Source organism: Pelobates fuscus, chromosome 1 (assembly GCF_036172605.1).
Source record: "Pelobates fuscus isolate aPelFus1 chromosome 1, aPelFus1.pri, whole genome shotgun sequence".
Classification (NCBI taxonomy): domain Eukaryota; kingdom Metazoa; phylum Chordata; class Amphibia; order Anura; family Pelobatidae; genus Pelobates; species Pelobates fuscus.
Genome location: NC_086317.1, coordinates 90825732 through 90850586, shown reverse-complemented (window position 1 = coordinate 90850586; position 24855 = coordinate 90825732). Strand labels below are relative to the sequence as shown.

The 24855-nt window shown below is 40.0% G+C and overlaps 1 protein-coding gene across 4 annotated transcripts in view; it reads right to left on the bottom strand.

Annotated features, from left to right (window-relative positions):
- The window catches only part of ABR (ABR activator of RhoGEF and GTPase), a 328573-nt gene that overhangs the window by 158336 nt on the left and 145382 nt on the right, over window positions 1–24855 (bottom strand). Inside the window, exon 1 of one of the 4 annotated variants that reach the window (XM_063450026.1) lies at window positions 8360–8996. The exons of the other annotated variants lie outside the window; for them this stretch is intronic. Coding sequence (XP_063306096.1) covers window positions 8360–8524 — 165 coding nt within the window. The 5' untranslated portion in view covers window positions 8525–8996. Of the gene's footprint in view, window positions 1–8359; window positions 8997–24855 lie in introns of those variants that run through there. 4 annotated transcript variants of the gene reach the window in all.

Sequence of the window (24855 nt, the reverse complement as noted above, 5' to 3'; positions counted from 1 at the left end):
CTCACTATGTTCAAAAACTGAATAGGGAAAAAAAAAAAATACACAAAATGAGACAAATTTTAAGGCTTATTAAAAACTACCATTGGTCAAGATGCCTACTACACAAGTCCAGTACCATGCAGGGGGTGTGGAACAAAACAATTTCCTCTCTCATCCAGAGGCTATACTGACTTCGCTTCTTGACCTCTGCAAAGACCGGAAAATATGACACATACAACCTTTCAAAAGCTTATCTATTTTTTTCTTTTAACAAACTACGCCTTGACCAGTGAAACAGTTCTCGTGCTCCTAATCTCAAAAATTATAACAAACTAACACAGTAAGAAAATAGATTCGTTTTGGTCAAAGTCCAACACTGGCCCGCAAAGATAACAAAAAAATAGAATAAAGAAGATCTTTAGGTTTTCTAATAAACCATAATACAGTTGATTGCAGAAAATACAACATACACCGCTGTATTTTACTTACATTTGGTAATAGTTAGAATATCTACATAGCCAAACAAACAGAGAGCTCAAATGTCTAACCAGTGAAAGGTCAAAAGAAGGTATCTCTAGATTATCATAGCAATTTATCCATACTATACCATTATAAATACATTTGCTGATGGCAAATAAGTAGGAAATTTAGTATTGGCATATAATATAATGAGGATTACAGCAGCAAGTTGGATTACATAGAAATATACTTCTATCTCAATATGCTAAAAAGCAAACAGAAGGATCAGCGCTGTACAACCAAATCGAAAAGAAATATCGTCAGCAAACCTAAAACATGGGGCTCCCCCAAAGACCCAAAATAAATAGAATAATGCCGCAAAACAGGAAAAGGTTGCGCCAATTATGAACAAATGTGTGTAAAATATTACATAATATAACACTAAAACAAAGAAACAAAGAACAAGTAGCAAATATAGAAGTCCAAAGTCAGTGTGTAAACTTGCAAAGGTAGGAGCCAAATCCCATATAGGAGTCTTTTCGTCCTTTTCTAAAGGAATACAGGATCCAAAGTTTCTTGGGTACAGTATATATATACAATATAAAACAAAAGAAGAAAGTCAATAGTGCAATATGTTCCAATATGTTGTGGTACTTTTAAAGTGCAAGTCTTATATGGTTATACGCACGTTTTATGGAGCTAAGACCAGCTCTAGTTTGATGAGCGGTCTGTGGTATAATCACCACTTGTAGAATACATGTAGTAGTAAGCAGTGCCGTTTTTACAGCGGTATAGAGACCATGAGCACAAAAATAACAAAAAAGTGCAACAATAGTGCTAACTGTGTACACTAAGTCAGGAGTAATTAATAAAAATAAATGTACTCGCATTTAAATGAGCAGACACACCGCGTGAGTGGTATAATCTCCACCTAGGATTCTTTCATGAGATCTTCTCTGGAGTGATGAACAGGATGCCAGACAAAAATCAAAAAGTAATAAAAAAGGAAAATGGCACAATCCCAGTATAAAAGTAGCCAAAATCACTTTAATTAAAATGCTTTAAAAAAAATCCACGTGTTTCACCACATGTTATGGATTGTTCTTATGGGTTGGATCAGTCTGATATGACTTGGAACTGGTTCTTTCTGTAATGACACAAGTGAGCAAAAACTATTTTGAGACCTAAGCAGGGATTTACCAAATGGCACGCTACTGAGTTCCTGTAAGCTTTTGTCCATTCTCCGAGTTCTCATATTCTAAGTATTGTAAACACCGTATTTTCTCTAGAAAATCTGCAGGGACATGCTATAGGAACCAGAACCAGTACATTAAGCTGTAGTTCTGGTGACTATAGTGTCCCTTTAACCCCTTAAGGACACATGACATGTGTGACATGTCATGATTCCCTTTTATTCCAGAAGTTTGGTCCTTAAGGGGTAGTGGTGCGGTCACCAAAATAAACTTCCAGATAACAACCTTTGTCTGAATCTATATATTTTATTTTTCCTGCGACATCTAGGTTTAACCCCTTAAGGACCAAACTTCTGGAATAAAAGGGAATCATGACGTGTCACACACGTCATGTGTCCTTAAGGGGTTAATAAAATACACGAGAAAAGTATGGACTATTTTTCTTCATGTATTGCAGTCAAGTTGACAAAACTTGACCATGTGCAGAGCTTAGGGAGTTAATCAAATTTACCCACAATCCTCCGTAAAAACAATCCCACATAAGGGTAAACTGCAGACATCACAGCAGACGCAAACAAAATGACTGCACCCTTTTATTAAGATCCGGCACAAAGATGAAAATGCACTAAATATAAATAAAAAGCAAGTGGCAAGGAAGATTGTTTAATCATTAAGATACAGGGGGCATAAGAAAAAGAAAACTAAAACAAACCAAAAAAAAATTTAGTTACGGTTGCTATTATGTTAAATTAAATGGTTGACAGCGTTACTAGTGGTTTCATAAAAGAGTGAGAATCATTGGTTTAAAATGTAGTGAAAGCAAATGCCAAAAACCACCTCTTCCTACTAATTTTACAGAGCTTCAAATGAGTGGAATATACAGTGACTAACTAAAGCACATGGCCTATACTTCTTGTGCACTGCGTTTACAATGTGCAATTATTGATGGCACTGCCCATATAAGATAAACTGTGTTACAAAGATCAAAGTCTTCACTTCAAGTCAAATGAAAAGCAAATCAGTACACGTGTGAGCTTTAAATGCCATGTATTGTGTATGAAAAAGAACATTCTAAAATAAGGAGTTTTGTAAATAGACGAGGGGAGGGTGGCCTCTTTGTTAGGCAACTTCATTGGCTTGTAGTCACGCATGTATCACCAGATGCAGTATAATGGCCTGGGTGTCACAAGCACTAGCAACTGGCTCATGCAGACATATAATTTTCCTAACACACCCCTTATTCAAATAAGTTTTATGCATACACAAATTCAAGCTGTAGTGCCAAGCATGGGTTATTTTTAGGATGTAGCTGATGAATTTGAATCAGGAGTTAGAATATTCAAATAGCTTCATGTTAAAGAACAGATCAAAAGTAGAGCGTTTAAATTTCATGTCTAGGCTAAGCAAGCGGAGGTGGCTGCAGAATTTTTTTTTTATTTTTTTTTAAATCAGTGTGGGTATACAATACTCTGTAGGCACAGCCACTCATAGGCACCATTTAAATCAAAGTTAGGTGATTTCCGGGAGAAGGGGGACAAATGCAGTCTATTGTCCTACACTGTGCTGTGGACACCCACCTCAGACAAGTCCTATTTGAAAAGCTCTTTAATAAATATGAAAAAACAAACAAAAAAAACTGGTTCTGGTTACAAGAAGAAAATAGAATACGGATATAAAGAGGAGCCCGGTGTGATGTGAGAACGTTCCAACGTTACACACAAATGTTCCAACATTACACACAAAGACTCCATTATTAAAAACAAGGCTCGATCTGAAAGCTGGGGAAGAGCTAGTGGACCAGCTAAACACTGAGTGGAAACATTGGTATGTGGAAATAGTATATTAGCTGATTTAAACATAACTACCTCTGTTGTGTTTATACACTGAACAGTGAATGGATTTAAGAGAAGGGAGGATACACTGTGTTCAGAATTCTGCATGTAGCCTCAAGGTTTGGCAGCCCCATGTGAAAGCAGGGCAGGTTAAGACAATATATAACAGTAACACCTAGTCACTGCTCAGGAGACGGGTTTTACAAGGCAGCTATGCCCATTATAGTTTGCAGGGGTGTGGCTATATATAACACACAAAAAAAAAAATCTACTTGCCCCAGGGACTAAAGCAGTAGCCATTCCAGGACCTTGACAGGGCTATTTTCTAAACTCGAATCTGAATGAAAAAACAGAGATAGGTAGTAGCTGTTCTGGAAATCTTCTCTAGCTTTGCTATAGTCAAAACATGGCTATTTTTGCTTGTTTTGCAGTTTATTTTTTATTTGCAAAACTCTGAGTTTCAAGAACTACTTTGAGCGTCTCACCCTCTATATAGTCTACCTTTGTCACAGTGTGTGTGCTAGCTGTAATCAGTATGTGTGCGGTTTGTGGGCTGTACATAATGTGTGCCCTGCATTGCACGTTTACATAGCTTACATTGGCTGGAATATACCAAATGAACAACTTAAAGAACTCATATGCTTAACCAGGGGTAAGCAACCTTTGGCACCCCAGCTGTGGACTACATCTCCCCTAATGCTTCACATTAAGAAAAACCCCATTGCATCTTTCACATTAACAGCAACCTTCATGGTCCAGCACTCAGGCTACAGCTTTGTCCCCATCACTTCTCTTTCCTCATGCACAAGTGTCAGTTGCTGGGATGTGACCTCATGCTATATCCCAGCACCACTAAGTTCTCACAAGGAGCGGTAGACGATCCACACACCTCCACATACCCACTGGCAAAGTGCCTGCAAAGAGAAGCCAGCTATCCCCTACCACCATCCCTCCCAATGGGGGCTCCCTTCCCCCTCCCTTCATTGTAGGCCGTTTTGCCCGGCGCTGGATTCAAGGTAAGTAATAAATGCCTTTTTTTTCTTTTACAGATTTTATTGCAATCTGAGAGGTGGAACTTATCCATAATGCCCAATAGGGTATATTACACAGAAAAGGTTTCCCCTCTGTGAAGGTTTAAAGTAACCCTAAAAGCATTCAGACATGAATTGTCAATAGAAAAAAATTGGCAGTAAGTATTTGCTCAACACAGTGACATGACTGACTAAGAGAATGGCACCTTTTCAATAAGACAGTTATATTTCTACACCACTAGAGCTGCCCCAGTCAACTGAAAGTGCCATTAGTGTTGTATAGCTCAAATGTATTGGACCTTGGAGCAAAGGATATGCTTTTTCTGGAATGTTGAGTCAGTCAGTCATTCCACTACTAAATGACAAAGTGTACCTAATGTTTGTAAAATGAGGCAATAAGAGGGGATATCAAACAGCTTACAGTGCCACATCACTTCACATCACTAATGGCAGCTGATGGGGATAGACATCTCATTGTGTATTTTTGAGATCTGTGGGTAAGTTGGAGATCTTCTATAGTCTCCCACTCCGTACTCTTGAACGTGAGTAAATGGGCACTGAAATGAGAAAGTTTCAGGTAGGTAGATTTGCCATCACACTTCAATCTATAAACAGATATGCCACCCCTGGAAAGGGGCCTCAGAAAAAAAAATCCACACAAGTGACCGTACTGTTTTACTATCAGTGTTCATTACTGTTCTGATGTCTAAATGGAAGCAAATGCTAATAGTATTTTTCCAGCAATTTACAGAGACTATTATAGCTGCAAAAAGGACACCAACCCTGTATAATGCACTTTATATAGAGCCACTCTCAGAACTGTTGGTTGATAATGCCCACGTTTCCTCCGATTTAGCGTTTTCTTATAATATTGATTGAATTCTTGATTTATTACATTTGACTTATTTTAGTCAAAGTTTGCACAATGAACTACAAGTGACTCACACAATAAAGATATGAAAAAAAACTGCCATTCTGCAAGTTGAGAGTGTCCATAATCACACCATTTATGGATCAGTTCCTACATGGTTTCTGTGTTAAAGACCTTCCAGGGAGTAACTGAGCAAAAGGACAAACTGTGCCTTTCTGGACAAAGCAATTCATATTATCTTGAAATATATAAAGCTATAAAGCCATTTAAACATACTATATTTATTTGCCAAAGATGCAAGTCTGCTAGTTATGCTCCCACTTCTATAATACATATATATATAAAAAATAGATACTATTCTACCCTAAAAGAGGAACCTGCTCGTCTGTTACAAGTCTGTTGGGTTCTGCGATTAACTACTGGATGACAGTCACATGCTAGTAACAGCAAGCAATGACAGACATATCAAATAGACTCCAATGGCTCACGGCACAGCCTCTCATTCAGAGCTGAGAAACATACACAGCTGAAAATCAAAGCGTGTGTGTGTGTGTGTGGTGTGTGGTGTGTGGTGTGTGGTGTGTGGTGTGTGGTGTGTGGTGTGTGGTGTGTGTCGAGGAATACAATGTAGCATTGTAGGGCCCTGATGAACCTAGTGAATTAATGCCACACCTGGAGAGGCAGACATAAGAACTGTTAAATAAATGGTGATGCAGACATGGGACACAAGGAGGATTTTTTTTTTCGGGAGATTTTTTTTTGTTACATAGGTATAATTCATATGTCAAGAAAAGGATCTCAATGGAGCTACCTTGATCAGGTGATTATTCACGTCAAGAAAAGGATATTATATTATTTTTTGTAGCGCCAGCAAATTCCGTAGCGCTGTACAATGGGATGGAGCTACATTTATCAGGTGTTTCCCCTCCTGCAGCATATCAATTCTTCTCATACTATAGGTCCTCTCTTATGTGCTGCTCAACAACATTGAAAAGTGTGGATAAAACATGGTGGGGGTCTCGCAACCCAAGTGCAGGTAGAATGCGTTTTAAAATGGGTCTTTAAAGTAGGGTGCATGGAATACAGGGGTAAGATATTGGGGGATTGAGTCATTAGTTAATAGTCTCAACACAGATGGATAGTACAAACCAATTGCTTTTGTAAATTTCTGTGTCATGTGAGCACATGTACATACAAACCAAATATGCATTATACCAAACAGATAAAAAAGACAGAGCAGTGAGGGACGACAGTAACTATTATTTGTCTGCCTAGCCAACCCTCTTTCATTAATTGTGGCATTATACACATAATGCTCTCCTGGTTAATTCACTGAAGTGTCAATTTCTGGGAATTCAAAGTAAATTTTAGGCCAATACAAGCTGTACTTCCACTATGGCTATATTGGCCTAGAATTTGAATTCCTGGAAAATCACACTAGTGAATAAACCCATCTGTGATTCTGTTAAATCAGGTGTGGCAAACATGTAAACTTGCCCAACCAGCTATTGCAAAGCTGCAATTCCACAGCCTTATGCTCACCAGCAATGCTAAATAATGTTTTTTATTATATTTATAGAGTGACCGTCACACTATCAGAGTTATTTACTAAAGTTCGAATTCAAAGTGAATTTCTAATTTAAGGCACAAGAGCCAAACTGATGAAAGCATGGCTGATTTAGAGAATGTTTTTTCCATTCTGACCTTAAGTTTGAAATTAACTTTGAATTCTGCTTTTAGTAAACAGCCCATTGTGTTAGTTATAGCAGGCCTTTATTCAACATGCAATTAGCTAAGGGCGTGATCCATTCACAGACATGTGAACGAGGTGTGGCATGGTCTGACATAACACCTTGTGCCAAACACTCCCAGAGCTGCTTTTTGTCTGAACTACTTCAGGGTATACTTTCTAAAAATACACAATATTGCTAGACTATCAAACCCCAATGGCGGTATAATATAGATACAGGAAAAAACAAACATAACTTAAAAGTTAACCAGGTGTGTCAAGCTGATCCCCAGGTTTTCGTGGAATGCAACTCATCAATTTAAGTCGGCCTATGGCTTACAGAGAGCTATATTTCAGGAGTAGCAGGGGGATACCACACTTCGGAAACCCATGGCCTAAGGGGCAAACACAATGCATTTCTGTAATTCAGTCAGGATATCCAAAATTGAAAGATGGTACGTACTGCTTGGTACATTACCTTCTAAAAAAACGTCAGCAAACACCTACCAAGCCAAACATGGTTGGTTGCTGACGGTCATGAAAAACACTCCCCTGCTGTACTTAGCATTCATATGCTGCAGTAAGGAAATCAATTCACTGATCAAGGAAGAATCCCGGATTATTGGTTTATTGACATCACTCATGCAGCATAGGAATGCTACATACTGCAGGGCAGAGCTAATACTGTTGGAACACACAATACTGTTATAGGAATTAAGACTGTGAATGCTCCTTTGTAATTTTAAACACAAATGGAAGTGATTGGCATGGGAGACATCATGACTAATGTCCAATCAACTGTGATGTTATTTTGAAAATACTAACATATTCTACAGTGTCCAGCCCCTTACAAAAATAGCAAGCAATGATTAAACACTAAGACGAGGAGTCAATAATTTACACACTCATGAGTGCTTTAAAAATTAAAAAATAAAATAAAAGTAATATCAGACTTATAAATTCCCTTTAAAGGGCAGACTGTTCTGGCAATAGAATAACATCTATTATTAGAAAGTAAGCAGGAGGGAAACATTGTCTGCTCAATAATAATTTAATGAAAATAAAAAAAAATTGAGCCACTGAATGAATAACTATAGCAGTTTTCCAAACACAGAAAATGATATGGCATTAGGCCTATCTGGTGTTTAAAGGGTTAAACCACCTGTGTGTAGAGTAATTGATAAGTAAAGACACTGCAAACAGCTGTTGACACTCAAAAGGTTCAATCACCTCCTAAGCCAAAGATTGCAAATCCTATCACCTACCTGGTTTTCTGTGAAAGAGGTGTTGCCAACTGGGCTCACGGGGGTACTGCATTCTCCATCCTCTGTCAAGAAGACGTCCTCGTCCTCCAGAACCCTGTCCAGAAAACCAATGGCCTCCTCTTCTTCCTCCATCCCTGGCATGACAGCAGACTGCTTGCTCTCCATAAAGTTCTATTACCTAATTCACCAAGCCAGTACGACAGGCAGGTACATGTCATGCTTGAACGCTGCTCATTTTCATTTGCAAAACCAAACCAGTAAGCAATATGCAGAACGACGGGCACCGTCAACGTGAACGGGCCCTTTCTAGAGCCATAAAAAAACCTATTCTAATAACATCTCATTTTTGCATTTCTCAGCTCCAAGTGCTGTTGAAATTTCACTTCTACCACTCTGCAAGATGAAGAGAGGGGGGAGTTGGAGAATTCTGCCACTTCCTCAAAGCCTCTTCCTTTTTTCTATTTTTTTTTTCGGTTTCCCCTCAGTCTTTGCTGATTAACCCTACGCACAGCTAAGACAGAAGGCACAAGCAAACCATCCCCTGAACACGCTCGCACTTCTAGATGAGACGGCAGCCTTTTTTGTTCATTGAACTTTCCCTGCTATGTTTGAACTGGCTTCTCAAGCACACAGGAAATGCTGCCTTGCAGGGCAGGCCTTCACAGGCGGGGCTGCAGGCTAGCAAGTAACCCCTGTCTTTCCAGAGACATCAGAGAACAGAATGAGAAGTATGTACAGCACACACACACACACACTGCATCATTCTGCAAGAAAGCAGTGCACATGTTCAAGCAGTCTTTTATTTTGTGTCGTTTGTTTGGAAAGCGTAGGTTCCTTAATCTTTAAAAGAAAACCCCTTTTATCATTGTAATTGAAAAAACAGGGGAATATTCACTAGACACTCATTCTGAAGAATTTGAAAAAGAAATGGCAAAGCTTAAAGGGAATAACTGTTTAACAGTGGAAAGGAAAAGGGGGAAAAAGTGGAAATGAAAAATGTTTTCAGTTTGATTAGTTAGTATGACTTACAATCAGGGCCGTCTTTAACATGGGGCAAATGGGACAGCTGCCCAAGGGCCCTTTTACTTCTAGGGGGCCCAACGCAGCTGCCCCGTGTAACTCGCTGCCCTCAACAACTTTCTCCCCACCTATGGGCACCTGGTGCATCCTGGGGATGCACACTAAGGTGGCCCATCGGGTTGCCCATGCACTAAGAGCCACCCGGTGGGCGTTTGTAAGCAGGGGCACGGTCGCACGCTGTGGCCCTGTACCCGGCCCCTTTGCTTTTTGGCAACATGGAATGAAGTGACTGCCGTGAGTCACTTCCTCCCAGAGAGAGCCGCGCGGGAGAGACAACACCAGGGAAGCAGAGAGGAGGGGGGCTAGTCCAGATTGCCAGTTGGCCACCCCCAACAGACTCAGCCACCACTCTGGACACCAGGGAAGCAATACTTCAAGGTAGGAAACGGGGAGTAGATTTAAAAGTGTGAATGTGTCAGTCTGTGTGTGTCAGTATGCCTGTCAGGGTTTCTGTGCGTGTGTCAGTATGCCTGTCAGTGTGAGTGCGTGTGTCAGTATGCCTGTCAGGGTTTCTGTGCGTGTGTCAGTATGCCTGTCAGTGTGAGTGCGTGTGTCAGTATGCCTGTCAATGTGAGTGCGTGTGTCAGTATGCCTGTCAGTGTGAGTGCGTGTGTGTCAGTATGCCTGTCAGTGTGAGTGCGTGTGTGTCAGTATGCCTGTCAGTGTGAGTGCGTGTGTGTCAGTATGCCTGTGTATCTGTCAGCATGTCTGTCAGTGTATATATGTGTGCGTGTGTGTGTCAGTATGTCTGTTTGTGTAAGTATGTATGTGAAAGGTGCGATTGCATGCTAGGGAGTGGGGGGTGCCCAGGGTCCTAGTGATATTAAAGACAGCCCTGCCTACAATTTGCTATTTCTTTGTCAGTTCTTCTCAATTGCTGTTTAAATTGTAGCAAATTGTAAAGACTAAATTGCACCTCAGAATTTAAGAAAAAGTAGCTAAATATTCTACATCTTCTATAGCTGCAGTTTTTTTTTTCTTTGTTTTTGTTTTTTAATCCTATTTTGCAATTTGGGCTTTTGACTCACAGCAACGTATTTAGTGGAAAAAAAACGCATTGCTAGTTTATTGGCTGGCAAGACTAGTGTGGTTTTAAGAGCAATTGTTTTATAGTGACAACATACTAACTAGACAGTTATGATGAAATGGGAAATGTCTACCTTTTTGCCACGCAGCACGAAATATACCCAAACTGGAGCAACTGCAATTCTTTCTGTAGCAACATCTATTTGTATATATCACTATCCGGTTTATTTACTAAAGCAAGAATTCAAATTCAAGACAGAGGAGCTGTACTGAAAGCATAGCCAGCAGAATTTTAGTTTTCTCTAGTTTGGCTATTTTGACGTTAAATTTGTAAACACACCAGCTGAAGGACTTGAGCTGATTAAAAACTATAACTGAATTCTGTACCTGTTGAGGTAAGGACAGACGCTAAAAAATTTCCATTGCAAAAAATCGTTAAAGGGACACAATAGGCACCTAGACCACTTCAGCTCATTGCAGTGGTCTGAGTGCAGTGTTCCCTTACATTGCAGCACTAAGACAGCCTACCAGGCAGCCGATAACGGCATTTGCTGGCGTTTAAAGGACTCCGGGTTGCCTAAATTACCCTGGACGTCTACAGCTCTGCAGGAGGACATCAAACGTCAGTGAAATCCCCATAGGAAATTATTGGGGCAATGCTTTCCTATGGAGAAGCCTTAATGCAGTTGCTGCATATGCGCATTAGTTCCCACTTCGGATGACGTTGGAGGCCAACCCAGCGCTGAGGGGTATTGGCACTAGAATCGTGTTATCGTGACTAAAGTTTTTTTCTTTTTTTTTTATTACCCTTTCTGAGCTAGAGGGGTGGTTGTGAGGGCTCTATAGTGTTAGGGATACTTTGTCCCTTTAAAAATAAAGAACATATTCCCCTTCCTTTAGAAGTATCAAGGTTTTATTTCATGCCCAAACCTTTTCCTATTCGATGCCATCTTGCAGAACTGATCCTTGGGTTGCCAGTGCAATGAACTACGGTTTTTGATAGCCACATACCCTGGCAAGATATTACATGTCCATATTTATACATTTTTACAAAACTGATGTTCAAGCTCCAGCATGTGAAAATTTGAATATTTTCTTTATTTATTTTGAACACAAAGAGTATGCTAAAGGAGACATTACAAAGGGAAGAGTGTGTTAAAAGGGGGAAGTATGAAAAAGTGTATTTCTCAACTGAATAAGAGCATGGTTCAAATGGTGATGCAAGACACATTGTATAAAAGTAAAATTTGGTGACATATTTCTAACTACGTATATTTCAAAAATAGAAGCAAAACCCCCACAACATATTTTCACTTTTACAATGCTTCCCTTTAATCACAAGCATCTACAGTACTCCTTACAATATTAACTTTTTTTTTTTTTTTTTTTAAAACCAAGCTATCAACACAAACAAACTGGTCTCAAAAGTAGAGGACATGACTGACGGCTTAATCGTTTGACTGGAAAATGGTGAGATAGAAAAGCTCTGCTAGTTAGAGGCAAATGTCAAGCCCATTGAGCTTGCACATACATACTTGGCATGAGAGAGATGCTTCATGGATTATTAAATCGTCCTGTACTGAATGCCTATGCAGCTGCCCTTAAGTTATCACAGCCTGGCCATATGCCTCTGCATTTTGCTTGACCAGTTCTGTTTATGATGTTCAAATGTTCTAAGGCCACACTGAGACAATGTCCACTGTTAAAACCATTGTCTATTAAGTCTTTGCTTGGCACTGCACACAGAGGTTCGTTAACTACTCTTGCCATGACGTCATGCTCAATCAGCCTACAGGAAGAGCTGAATTAACATTTGCTCTGTCAAAGCTAATCATTGCTGCCCTAATCTAAGTCTGTTGGTTCTCTCAGCTGTAAAATTGGGTTTTGCATACATCCAAACATTCCCACTGGCCACCATGTAACACTTTTGGCTTAGTGGGCACAATAGGGTGCTGGTGATATTACAATACTATTTTCCATTTGCATAACCCCTGGAATTAGGAGGAATTCATGTGACATGGAGTGGGGCAGGCCAGCTAGTGCAATACATTATGTTGCAGATATGATGCATGTTTGCTGGAAAGGGGGGCATGTCAGGACGATGCACATTTTTACTAAGCTAACATGGCACCATGTCAGTTAGCAAAGCAGAAATGCCTGGCAATTTGTATGTGCTTTATTTAATTTTTTTATTTATTTCTAGAGAGTTTATACACACTTCCTCTAGGGCTAGGCGTAGATCGTTTGTTGTTATTGCTGTCATTGCGAACACATTATATATCCAATGTTTTCCGTGTACCTAGTTTAAGTCTGGCCCTTTTGATATTTTTTTTTTTTTTATTTTTTTTTACTTTCTCTATTTAGTTTTACACATAGAAAAACAAATAACACATAAGAATAGTGGACATTCAGGTGTTATTCGCATAAATCACTGCAAGATTCTCCATGACAAAAAAGGTATGACACATGACATGTCATTCCCTTTTATTCCAGAAGTTTGGTCCTTAAGGGTTCCCTTGGTGCAATTTAACCCCTTGTGTGGGGCAATAGCAAAGGAAGTGGTCCTTAATCTTAGAGTGAATCATAGGACAGAAAGGGGGCATGATCAGGCAAGACCACTAAATGTGTAGCCCCAAACCTACTTCCTCACCACATCTCCAGGACTTCTGAAACAGTTTATGAGCAATTTATAATTCAACTCCTTAAGCTATTAGAGCAGTTATTCATCAGTACGAATGTTTAGTTCCATGCCTGGTCAGTGAGTGTCTCTCCAGCATCCGCCTCCAACTTGACTATAAATTTAGGCACTTCAGGTCCGCCAGCCAACAGAATTTTACTTTTTTAAATTTTTCCTTTTTTTTTTTTTTTTTACCACCTCTTGGGCCTTATAATAAAAAGTATATACCTACAGTGAAAGAAGGAGTGTGAAACTACAGATATTCTAAACTGTTTACATAAGTCAAGTTTTTCCCCCAATCTCCAAATATATGAGTAGGAATGTCTTAATACAATGGCATGCAGCTTGTATTATTATTGCAGTTCTCATGGCTGAGTAGCCATACAGTTGATCATCTTGCTAAGAAGTAAATCGCTGCAAGGTATGTTGGGCACAGAGAAATGTTGATATACTTATTGAATATATATATTGCGCTAAATGTCTGAAGAAACCTGTAGCATCCTTTTAGCTCAATCATTTCAAACATGTCAATTAACCTGGTTGTATTGTCATTCAACAGCACATGGATGAAAGTTGACAGCATTTAAACACACTATCCAACACTAGAACATCATCTGGTCTAGACTACAGGGTTTAAATATGGCAGTGTGACATTTTATCAAATAGAAATATTTAGCGGAGAGATGGAGGTGTGAAAATCACAAGAAGACACGCACTCCTACGGAAATGTGCAGTGGTAACGCAAATTGCATGGGAAACCTGTAGAATTCCTGCCATTATAATTGACATTTTTATAGCGCTGACTTATTCTGCAGCACATTACAATATTATAACGGGGGAAATTAAACAATAAATGAGACAATTACAAAATGTAACAAGAACAATAGGTTGTTGAGTACCCTGCTTAAAAGAGTTTACCATCTAGACGAAATGGGATATGAAGAGAAAAAAAGAAACACACACAAATGGAAGTGCAGCATGGGAAAGAAGCAGAATAACAAAGTGAGAGTGGAGTGTGGCTATATAAAAGCGAGAGGGAACGTTACGTTTAAAAAAGTTACTATTGGAGGCCATAGGCTATTCTGAAGAGATGCTACCTAAATATCTGCAGCTAGACCGTGATCATGCAATGCAGAGTAACAATGTGGTTAAAGGGATGCTCCAGGCTAATGACCATTTTCTAATATATTATATAGATAATGCCTTTAAACTATTTAATGGCAGCTCCACAGTGACTGCCATCAGTTGACGGACTGCCCTATTTACAGTTTTGTGAGTGGAACTAGCAGACACCATAGTGCATGCCTATGGATCCTTCATGGAGCTATAAATATGCCAAATAAGGTATGTGGGCATGCTAGCTTCCTCATGTGATGCTTTATGATTGGAATAATGAGTGCCAGTCCTTTAAAATTACATCATGCGTGGGCGATTAAGTTAGGTAGTCATGAAGAGCATACTGGTTTTCAAATTAAGGCTATTATTACGTTATGAAAATTCTGGTCTGGGGTGAAGTGAAAGGTTACAGAGTTTTGTCTCACCAAAACCACAGTGTTTACCAGGTGCCCCGTATAACCCTGTAACAATCTTTGATAACATACAAAAGAAATACATTTGTGCAATTCATGAGTCTTGCCTGTTTGAGTCATGAACAAGTGAGGCAGACGAACAAAACTGCTTTCAGTCTAAGAAAATGCTTATTAGAGCACGTCAATCACAAATAAACCCAGCCTTAAAACCACTGTGAAACTACAGTATAGTCCGGAAAAGCACAGGAAAATGTACTGGCTTTGGAAAGTGAAAACATTCAGTAAGGCAGAAACACAAAAGAGATAGTGGATACATTGAACAGATAATGTGTAGGTATAAAATAATCACCAAGGGCACAAAATATGGAATAAACTACGGTATTTAAAATAAAAATATTTGCCACAGTAATTTGTTTGTTTAGCAGCAATGTAGACAAACTTCAGTAGTGTGTAAATATTACCCTGTGACTCCTCCTAGTGGCTGACTAGCTGTAGCACAAGTGAACAGAATGTGAATTCTTGCGATCACAAATATCCTACAGACTGTTAGTTTGCTGCTCTTACTCACATTCCTGCAGCAATGTGTTGTCATAGCAACATTATGATAATGAGCCTTACAGCCTGAACAACTGATTGCATTTGTAATGTGATCATTCCATGAGTCCTGGTTCTTCAACATTATTATAGAGAAGTCATAGCAACAGGATATTATTAGAGAATGCTGGCTCTCACAGAAATACTCAGCCTCCTTTATGCCTTAGATTTACAGTCTCATGTTCTAGTAGACCTCATCTTTACTTAACCAACCAAGATTAATAGTATACTTATCAATAAATAGAAAGTATGTGCATATTAAACAGGTCTCAATCGCTGCATCTTCTACCCTGTGAACTCCAAGTAACTAGTTTAATAAAAGGTACCTGCATTGTTCCCAACATCAGAACAAAAAATACAATAAAATACAGAATGACAGATAAGCGCGTGTCCCGGCACAGCTTAATGAATTAAAGGGACACTATAGTCATCAGAATCAAAGCAGTTGTTATGGTGTCTATAGTATGCCTCATGCAGGCTTTTTTAATATAAACACTGCAGTTTACATTGCTGCCCAGGAACACATCTAGAGGCAGTCACTCAGAAGGCCACTAGAAGTGCTTCCTGGGTCATTGCTGCACAGTGTGCTACACCTACTTTCAGAGTCTCCACACTCTGCATGGAGGCACTGAACATTGCCCATAGAGATGCATTAATTCAATGCATCCTTATGAGGAGATGCTGATTGGCGCTGCGCTTGCACAAAAGCCTCGCATTGGATTGGCTCAGATGAGTGAGCTTAAATAAGTTTAAAAACCTTTCACTGTGGGGCCCGTGACCTAAATAGTGGGTTTAACACTATAGTGCCAGGAATACATGTTTGTGTTCCTGACATAGTTTTCCTTTAATCTTGCAAAAATAGCTTCACTGGCACGGGACAACATACCTCATTAGAACAGAGATTAAAAACCTATGTATTGAGAGTAAAAATAGGTCTGTTTTACTAACCTAATATCGTTCAGAAGTTTTTAGGATATGTTTAAAGGCTTACTTCAGCCACCATGGCCACTTAAGTGATTTAAAGTAGTCATGGTACCCAAGGTCTGTATGTGCAGTGGTTGGCTGTAAAACGATGCACATACAAAGTATACTCCACCTTCCGCAGCATGATTGGGGGACCATTAGCCAGTTCAGAACAAAAGACCCTGGTTGACAAATATCAATTCAGATTTCTATGCACAGAATGTCATTCAGCCGACGCTCTCAACCATTGAATGGAAACAGGATCCTCATCTGCAGCACAGGAGAACAGGCACACAATGTGAACCCAGGTTAGAGGGCAAATCGTTGAAAAATGTTTTGCCCCATTTTCAGGTAACCATGCCATGATACTCCTACCATCATAACCACTACAGCGGGCTTGTACTGTAATGAGGGTTCAAGCAATGTTTTAAAGGGATACTATAAGTGCCAGGAATACAAATCTGTATTCCTGGCACTATAGCCCCCCTGCCTCCCCTCCTTTGCTCCCCACCACCCAGGTCAATAAAGGGTTAAAAACCCTTTATTCACTTACCTTTTCCAAGGGTCGACGCATCAGGTCCGTTTCGATTTAGGAAGCGCTTTAGTGGCTCTATGGTAGACAGCCACAGAGGGCAAACTTAGAGCTGCAATGTAAACATTGCAGTTTTCTGGAACTGCAATGTTTAACATTGCAGCAATAAGGGCAATAGGGACACTGCCCCCAGCCCACTTCAATTAGCTAAGTAGTCTGGGTGCCTACAGTGTCCCTTTAATAACAGATTTTCACCACTCTATTGGCAAACCCATTGTAAAAAGTTAATTTTGGGTACTCACCTAAATCACAAAGTTACATGTCAGGTGCCTACAGGCACATAATTCTAAAGGACTTCCCTGCCTCAAAAAAGCAAATTCAGATAAAGGGAGTTTTTACTTCTTCACTTAAAATTGCAGACATCATAAACATGTTTAAAACATTTTCATATTTGATAACTGCACATGTTTACATGTATGTGCATATTTCTGCTAGTAATGTTTTGTGTTTAAATCTGAGTATAGTGAGTGTAAGCAACTATGTAAATGCAGATTAGAAGTGGATAGGGTACCGGGGGCTTAATGGACCACTACAGTGCCAGGAAAACAAACTCGTTTTCCTGGTATTATTATTATTTTATTATGTATATAGCGCCATCAAATTCCGTAGCACTGTACAATGGGTGGACTAACATACATGTAATTATAACCAGACAACTGGACATACAGGAACAAAGGGGTGGAGGGCCCTGCTCCATGATCTTACATTCTAGTGGTACTATAGGGTCATTAGGTCCCCCCCATTCTCAGGGCCCCTCTCCCGCTGGGCTGAAGGGGTTTAAACCAGCCACCAGCCAAAAATCAGCCACTTACCTTTCTCCAACGCCGGACTCCCTCTGTGCTGGGGAACTCTCCACCCCCTGCCGACGTCCGATCCGAATGCGCAATGCTTTCCTATGGAGGTTCAGCGTCTTTTCACTGTGGTTTTCACAGTGAAAATCACGGAAGCGCCTCTAGCGGCTGTCAGTGAAACAGCCACTAGAGGCTGGATTAACCCTCAGTTGTTTTCAGCTGCAGGGTTAAAACTAGGGGGGACCTGGCACCCAGACCACTTCAGCCAGTTAGTCAACTCAGAGGCAAATTCTTGGAGTAGAGCATAGGGCACCACCATAGAGGACACTATTGTCATCCGAATCACTACAGCTGAATGTAGTGATTCTGGACCATAAAAACGGTTCCTGCAGACTAAGCACTGTACACTGCCTTTGCTGAGAAAAGGCAGTGTTTACACTGAAGCCTAACGCCACCTATTGTGGCTGTCACTCTGACATCACTAGACGTGCTTGCTTCATTTTATCGTGCAAGGATTACAAGACAGACTTTTAGCAACTACACACTCAGCATGAAGACATTGCACCAATGTGCATATCTATGATGAGACAATAATTGGCGCAGCATGGCAATTTCTCGCGCATGTGCACTAGCTTCCTTACGGCGCGCTGGAGAATTAATGATGATTAATAACATGATTATCACAAGGACCTGGGTTAAAAATGCAGTATAAGACACTAAAATGTCGTTATGAGACAGGAGTGATTAAAACACTACATAGCTTAAGATATTTGATCACTTCTGAAGAGCAAAATTAGAAATATTGTATTTTCTCAGGTGGCAATGTATTTTACTTTCCTCAAATATTTATAACATCCTGTTTGAATCTGGGTGCCGTAAAGGAACACTATAGTGTTAGGAATACAAAGATGTGTTCCTTAAACTATATTGTTCCTCTGCCGACCTTCACCCCCAACCAAAGAGTTTAAGCTCTTACTTGACATCATTCTACCAACCTACTTTCTCTACCTCTGTGTCACTTTACCCCACTCCCTCTGGCATGTAAGCTAATGAGCCGGGTCCTCAACCCCTATGCGTCCAGCTCGTCTGGTTACAATTCCGTGTTTGTTAGTACACCCATTGTACAGCGTTCCGAAATTTGTTGGTGCTATAAAAATAATAATCAGCGCGACAGGGAACCAACTGTGCATGCACGTATTAGGCCTTCCCCATAGGAAAGCTTTATCAATGCTTTCCTATGGGGACCTGCAAGACACTGGAGGTCCTCATGCAAAGTGTGGGGACGTCCAGCGTCGTTCACAGAGTTCACTTGCAAAGTCTGGACCCAAATTGTGAATTGGAATCAAAATAAATGAATACAATTTCCTACTTGGTATCACAGGTAAGTGGCCTATTTTTGGAAGAGAAATAGGCATTACATATCTGTATTAGGATTTGTATTTGAGATTACATCCAAGGGTGTGATTAAGTATTTCTATTGGACTGTGTGTAAGAATGGGCACTCTAAGAATATACCTATCTGCACATAGCTGTGTATATGAGACTATATATAATTGGTAAATTTGAGAGGAAGTGGCAGAGGTTTAGTGGGTAAGTGTTTCATGGGGAGGATGATGTGTGAGGATTAGGGATTGCTGATAAAAGGTGTGTACAAGGGTGGTTATTAGTGGAGGAACCAAACTGAAATTAGTTTTCCCAGGAACCATATACAGTTAGTCCAGATACACTCAGTCTGACCATTATTCTTGATTACTTTTTTCTTTTCTTCTAAAAGGAGAATCCATACTATGAATTCATTACACACACTACACATTGCATAGAAAAGTGGTAAGGGTGCAAATAAATCTGAATACATTTTCAACTGCTACAATGATTTGTTGAACAGATTTGCATATCTTGAATAAAATGTAGCTATTCTTTTTTTTATTAACAAGAAACTTTACAGTGCAGCACAATGGGTAAATAAAACATAAAATTGCTAAATGACAAAACAGACAAAACATTATTTTATTTTTTTTAAATTATGACATGGCCTCCGTTGACTTGAATTTCACCTGTGTTTGGATGGAATTCATGGGCAACCTTGGACAACCTTGGACAAAATTGATATTGCTAATACAAGATCACTATTGAAGGGCAGGACCAAAGGCACCTGGGGGGAGTCTCAATGTCGTAATGCCAAATCATTATGGTTTGACACCTAATGCAGGAGTGTGCTAAGGGGCCTCCTGGCTCCATTACCACTAAAATGAGCTAAAGAGGTTATAGTGTACACTGTATAGAGTGGCTCTTTAAGCTGTAATTGATCTGGTGACTATAACGTCCCTTTAATGCAGGTAGCCAATGAATTTTTCATGTAGTTGTTCTGATGGCTTTTTGCATTAAACATTTACATTGTAGTCACTCAGCTGCACTGACGTTCAGCGGCAGAACGTTCCCCATACAGATGTTGGATGGCCAGGGGGCCATGTTTAGCTCCGCTCGCTGGTAATGTCCGCAAAGGAGGTGGTATGTGGCGGGGCCAACACCAGCAGAGCTGTGTGGCGCTGGAATTAAGGCAAGTTTATTACCTTTTTAAGTTGGGCAAGGGGGGCTAAACAGTGTTTTTAACACTATAGGGTCAGAACTACATGTTTGTGAAGTGGCCCGTGTCCGTTTATGCACATTATTTAATTGTACAAGCTCTCCTGAGTTTATTTGTAGTGAATAGGAAACACATAAAAAGTAAAATTAAAGGATCACTATAGTGTCAGGAAACCCCGTTTTCCTGACACTATGGCATCCTTGGGGGACCCTCACCCTCAGGGTCCCCCTCCCGTGGTGCTAAAACCCTTCAGCAGCTTACCTTAATCCAGCGTCGGGCTCCCTCGGCTCTGGTGACCTCTCCTCCCCCGCCAACGTCAGCTCCCGAGTGGAGCAGAATGCGGATGCACGGCAAGAGAATGCACGCATATTCTAACACTCCATAGGAAAGCAGTTCTCAATGCTTTCCTATGGACATTCTGCACGCTGGATGCGAATTTCGCATCCAGCGTCGCAGAAGTGCCTCTAGCGGCTCTCAGGAAGACAGCCACTAGAGGTTGGAGTAACCCTGCTATGTAAACATAGCAGTTTCTCTGAAACTGCTATGTTTACATGTGAAGGGTTAAAGCCTGAGGGACCTGGCACCTAGACCACTGCATTGAGCTGAAGTGGTCTGGGTGACTATAGTGTCCCTTTAAGATACATTTTAAAAACAGTGGCTTTGGAGACTTTTTTCATCATACAAACCCAAACTGATGCAAACATGGAGTCACACGCTACTCCTTCAACACATATTACGCACATGCAGCCATCATATCGGCCACTTGAGACACAGCCAAGACAGACTGGCAGAGAATTAAAACTGAAAATCCGCTAACAGTGTAAATGATATGCCTTCCTGAAGAAGTGTGTTTTCAAAGATTTTTTGAAGGAGTGGAGACTGGGTGAAAGTCTAACGGAGAAGGGAAGGGAGTGCCACAGAAAAGGTGCAGCCCTGGAGGCGAGCATCAGATGTGGGAGTACGGACAGAGGATAGAAATAGCTCAATGCAAACAATTTGTAGAGTAAATTACTTTTTTATGCATTATACCTTTAAAAATGTACTTAATTTCCCTACAGCATGGAGTGTTAAGTAGATCAAACTAACGTAGTGACAGAGAATTCTGAAGGATTGAGACACATGCTTTCACTACTGCATTAAGAAAAGCACTGCATTCCAGAAGCAGGAGGTACATGCTTTATAGCAACCGGAGCAATATACGGTACTCTCCACTTGGCAAACTTCTACGAGAACTGCTGTCCCGAGATGCCCAGCATAGATTACAATAACAAGATACAGCCACAGAGATTGAAGCCTGGAGTCTTCACCTAAAGTAACCACAAGCTTCCATCAAAATAAATCATCTCACCAAAAAGCTTTTCAGGAAAGGTTGAAACATTTAGCGATCACACAAAAAGGTTTGCAGAGGCATGAACTTTGTTACAACGAGGGAAGCGATCCAGCGAGTAATTTGACAAAGTAATTAATGTCTCCTCTCACGAGATTAGACAGAAAAATTAACCCAGAGGGGTGTTTCTCAGTTACTTTCACAAGATCAAGATAAATACAAAATGTTGTGCAACAATTACCAGCTATCCGTCCATTTAATTTCTAACTATTTTTACACACTGCATGATAATTGGATAATTTTTTTAAAAAACTATATACAAATGCTATATAAATCTTTACATCTTTCAGAAGCACAAAGCAGCGTGTAAAATGTTAAATATCCACCAGATGGCAGCAGAAAATAGGGTTTACTGCTGTTGTTTACACAGAGCTATAAACCTAAGAGAGACTGCAGAAATAAAGGAAACATTTTATTTATGCAGCATCATCAACAAACAGTTCTAAAGATTTCTACTGGGATGCTTTAATTGTTCCATTAGTATTATGCACATCCTTTCAGTGTATATAAGGCTTCACACACAGTTTAGTGATGGCTACCCCCTCGTAACATGACATCTGTTGTGGACTACACTTTCTATGCTATGATACACAGACCGCAGATTCACAGGAACATGCAATCATTATGGCACAACTGAGAGGTTCAATATGCTAGTGACAGGAAGTAGCATCGAACAAACATTTGTCAAACATTGTCATGTATAAAAGCCGACACATTTTAGAACATTCTAATGGCATCACACTTTGAACAGTGATGACAGTGCCAACCATCAGGCTATGCTCCCAGTGCTATGTAGACTGCCATAACTGCATTGATAGATCTTAGAGAGCATGAGATAAAAGGGTATAAGGAATGGCATTTGAAAAAAATCGGAAACAAAAATAAATAAATAAAATGCTAAGTTGCAGGCTTTATAGATATCAGATATATATGTCACAAGCTTCTCAACAGCCTCTGTTCGTCTCGTGATTTCCTCAAACCAGTGGTAATTGGTTGCCAGAAAGAACCCTGATGAAAGACTTTGTAGGACAGGAAAGTATCACTGTCCTATTTATGTTACAGACAAAATTTAATCAGATGTGAGAAATCAGTCTGCATTTTCTAGATGTTTCAACATACTGCAGCCAACAGTACCTTTGCTCTATTACACAGGTGTAATGTTTCCTAGCATCAAGAGCTGGTAGAACTAATGAAAGTATATCTGAGTAATGTGCAAAGATCAGCTCTATGGAGAAATCTCAGTGGAAACCAATTGAATGATCCTGCTCATTGTTGTACTTTTAGAACTTTGGCCCAGATATGGTCTTTAAAACCAATCCTATGTTTAGTTTTTTTTTAAAACGTAACCTTGCTATATATTAACAGGTAAACTGTACAAGTTCCTTATAGACCACTTTGAGGGGTTAAATGTGGTCAATACATCTACCCAATACTAGCTGTAATAAGCCCTGAAGAGTTTGCATTAGTCATTCTAAATAGAAGCAGGTAGCTCTCTGCGACTGTAATACACAAGACCCCTAAATTAGATCTTTCATCTTTGAATAAAGGTTAACAGGTTAATGTCTGAGCGCAACGGACTTGTACAGGAATTATGTGATTTTTGTTTTTACAATAAAAAACAGACTAAATGTGCAAATATTAAACATCAGCACGGATGCAGCTATACTGAACAAGTAACCAAAGCTCGTGCTGTACATCTAGCATTCTAAGAGTTAACCCATAAGGCAAAGTGCCACTACGCTTTTTGGCAATACAACAATATCAGGATGCCAGGAGCTAGATTCTGCTAGTGGACACGTCCGTTATAGCCTCTTCTCTCTGCAGTGCTGCAGGTCCTTAAATCAATGTCTGCTCACCACTGCCACTTGAGCTGCAGCCAAACGCAGCTTAAATCACCACTTGTGACTTCAAATAAAGCAACAAGCCTGGGATGGTTTGGGCCCTAACTCCATGCTGAGTTGCTAACTCACAGGCACTTTGCTATTGGCACTTCATTATCTCGTAATAAGTTGGTGAGAGGCAGTAAGTACAAGATCTATTACACAGTCAAGAAATGCAGATCATCGTCCAATCTACACCATGTCGTGTACTTTAATAGCAGTACTAGCCACCAGATATGCAGTGATAAACATCTCAAGTGGTAAGCTCCTGCTAATAACGGTTTGAGTTGACATTCACACCTAGCACAGTCTAGCGTCCTGTATCTATCCAAAAGATGACAGTCCTTTCCTTTGGATAAAATTTTCATGTATCTGGGAACAGCATACTGTGTCAAAGATTTACAGATGAGAGCCGGCTGTGATCTTGGTAGTTATAGTGTTTAGAATGTATAAGGACAAAGGTACCTTCTGCAGAAATGGTTAAAGAGTACAGGATACAGGACTGTATTTGACATGGGCACAATTTTATTTATTTATAAAATATTTTACCAGGAAAGATACATTGAGATTTCTCTCGTTTTCAAGTATGTCCTGGGTCAACAAAACATTGCATTGATACATAAGGGTACAATAAAATACAAAAACAATATTAATACACAATATATACAAACTTTAACATAGAACAGGTAGGAAATATATCATCAGCCATGACACGTGCATCCTGTTTTAAAGTATTTAGAGAGGGATCTCAAAGGACTTTAGGCTTGGGGAAGATTTTAATTTGTGCGGGAGGTCGTTCGACAATTGCGGCGTTCTGTAGGAGAAGGAGGATCGGGCTGCTTTCTTTTTGTATTGAGGTAGACTAAATAAAGTGCTGGTACTGGATCGGAGGTAATAGGAGGTGGGAACAGCCGAGGAGAGCATTTTGCTCAGGAAGGCTGGAAAGATGAAGGGTGCGTCTGGATTCCAGCGACAGCCAGTTTAGTTCTTTTAGCATGTCACAATGGTGGGTCCTGTAATTACATTGTAGCACAAATCGGCAGAACGAGTTATACAATGTATTGAGTTTATTAATGTGGGATTGCGGTGCAGATGCATATACTACATCCCCATAATCAATGATTGGCATCAGCATTTTCTGTACAATCTTTACCTTTACTGTAAGGTAAAAAGGTGAAAAAAAAAATCCACCCATGCATTATAGTTCTGTTATGGGATCATCTACACTTCTGAAATCATGCAAACATTTGCTTGCACTTTTAGACATTAGTAACAAGTGTTGGGTAAATCCCTTGTTATAAAGTGATAATCCAGACACATTGTCCTGAATGATTGATCATATTATACATTGTTCATATTGTCCCTCTAGACGGCTTGTGCCATATTTGCCCAC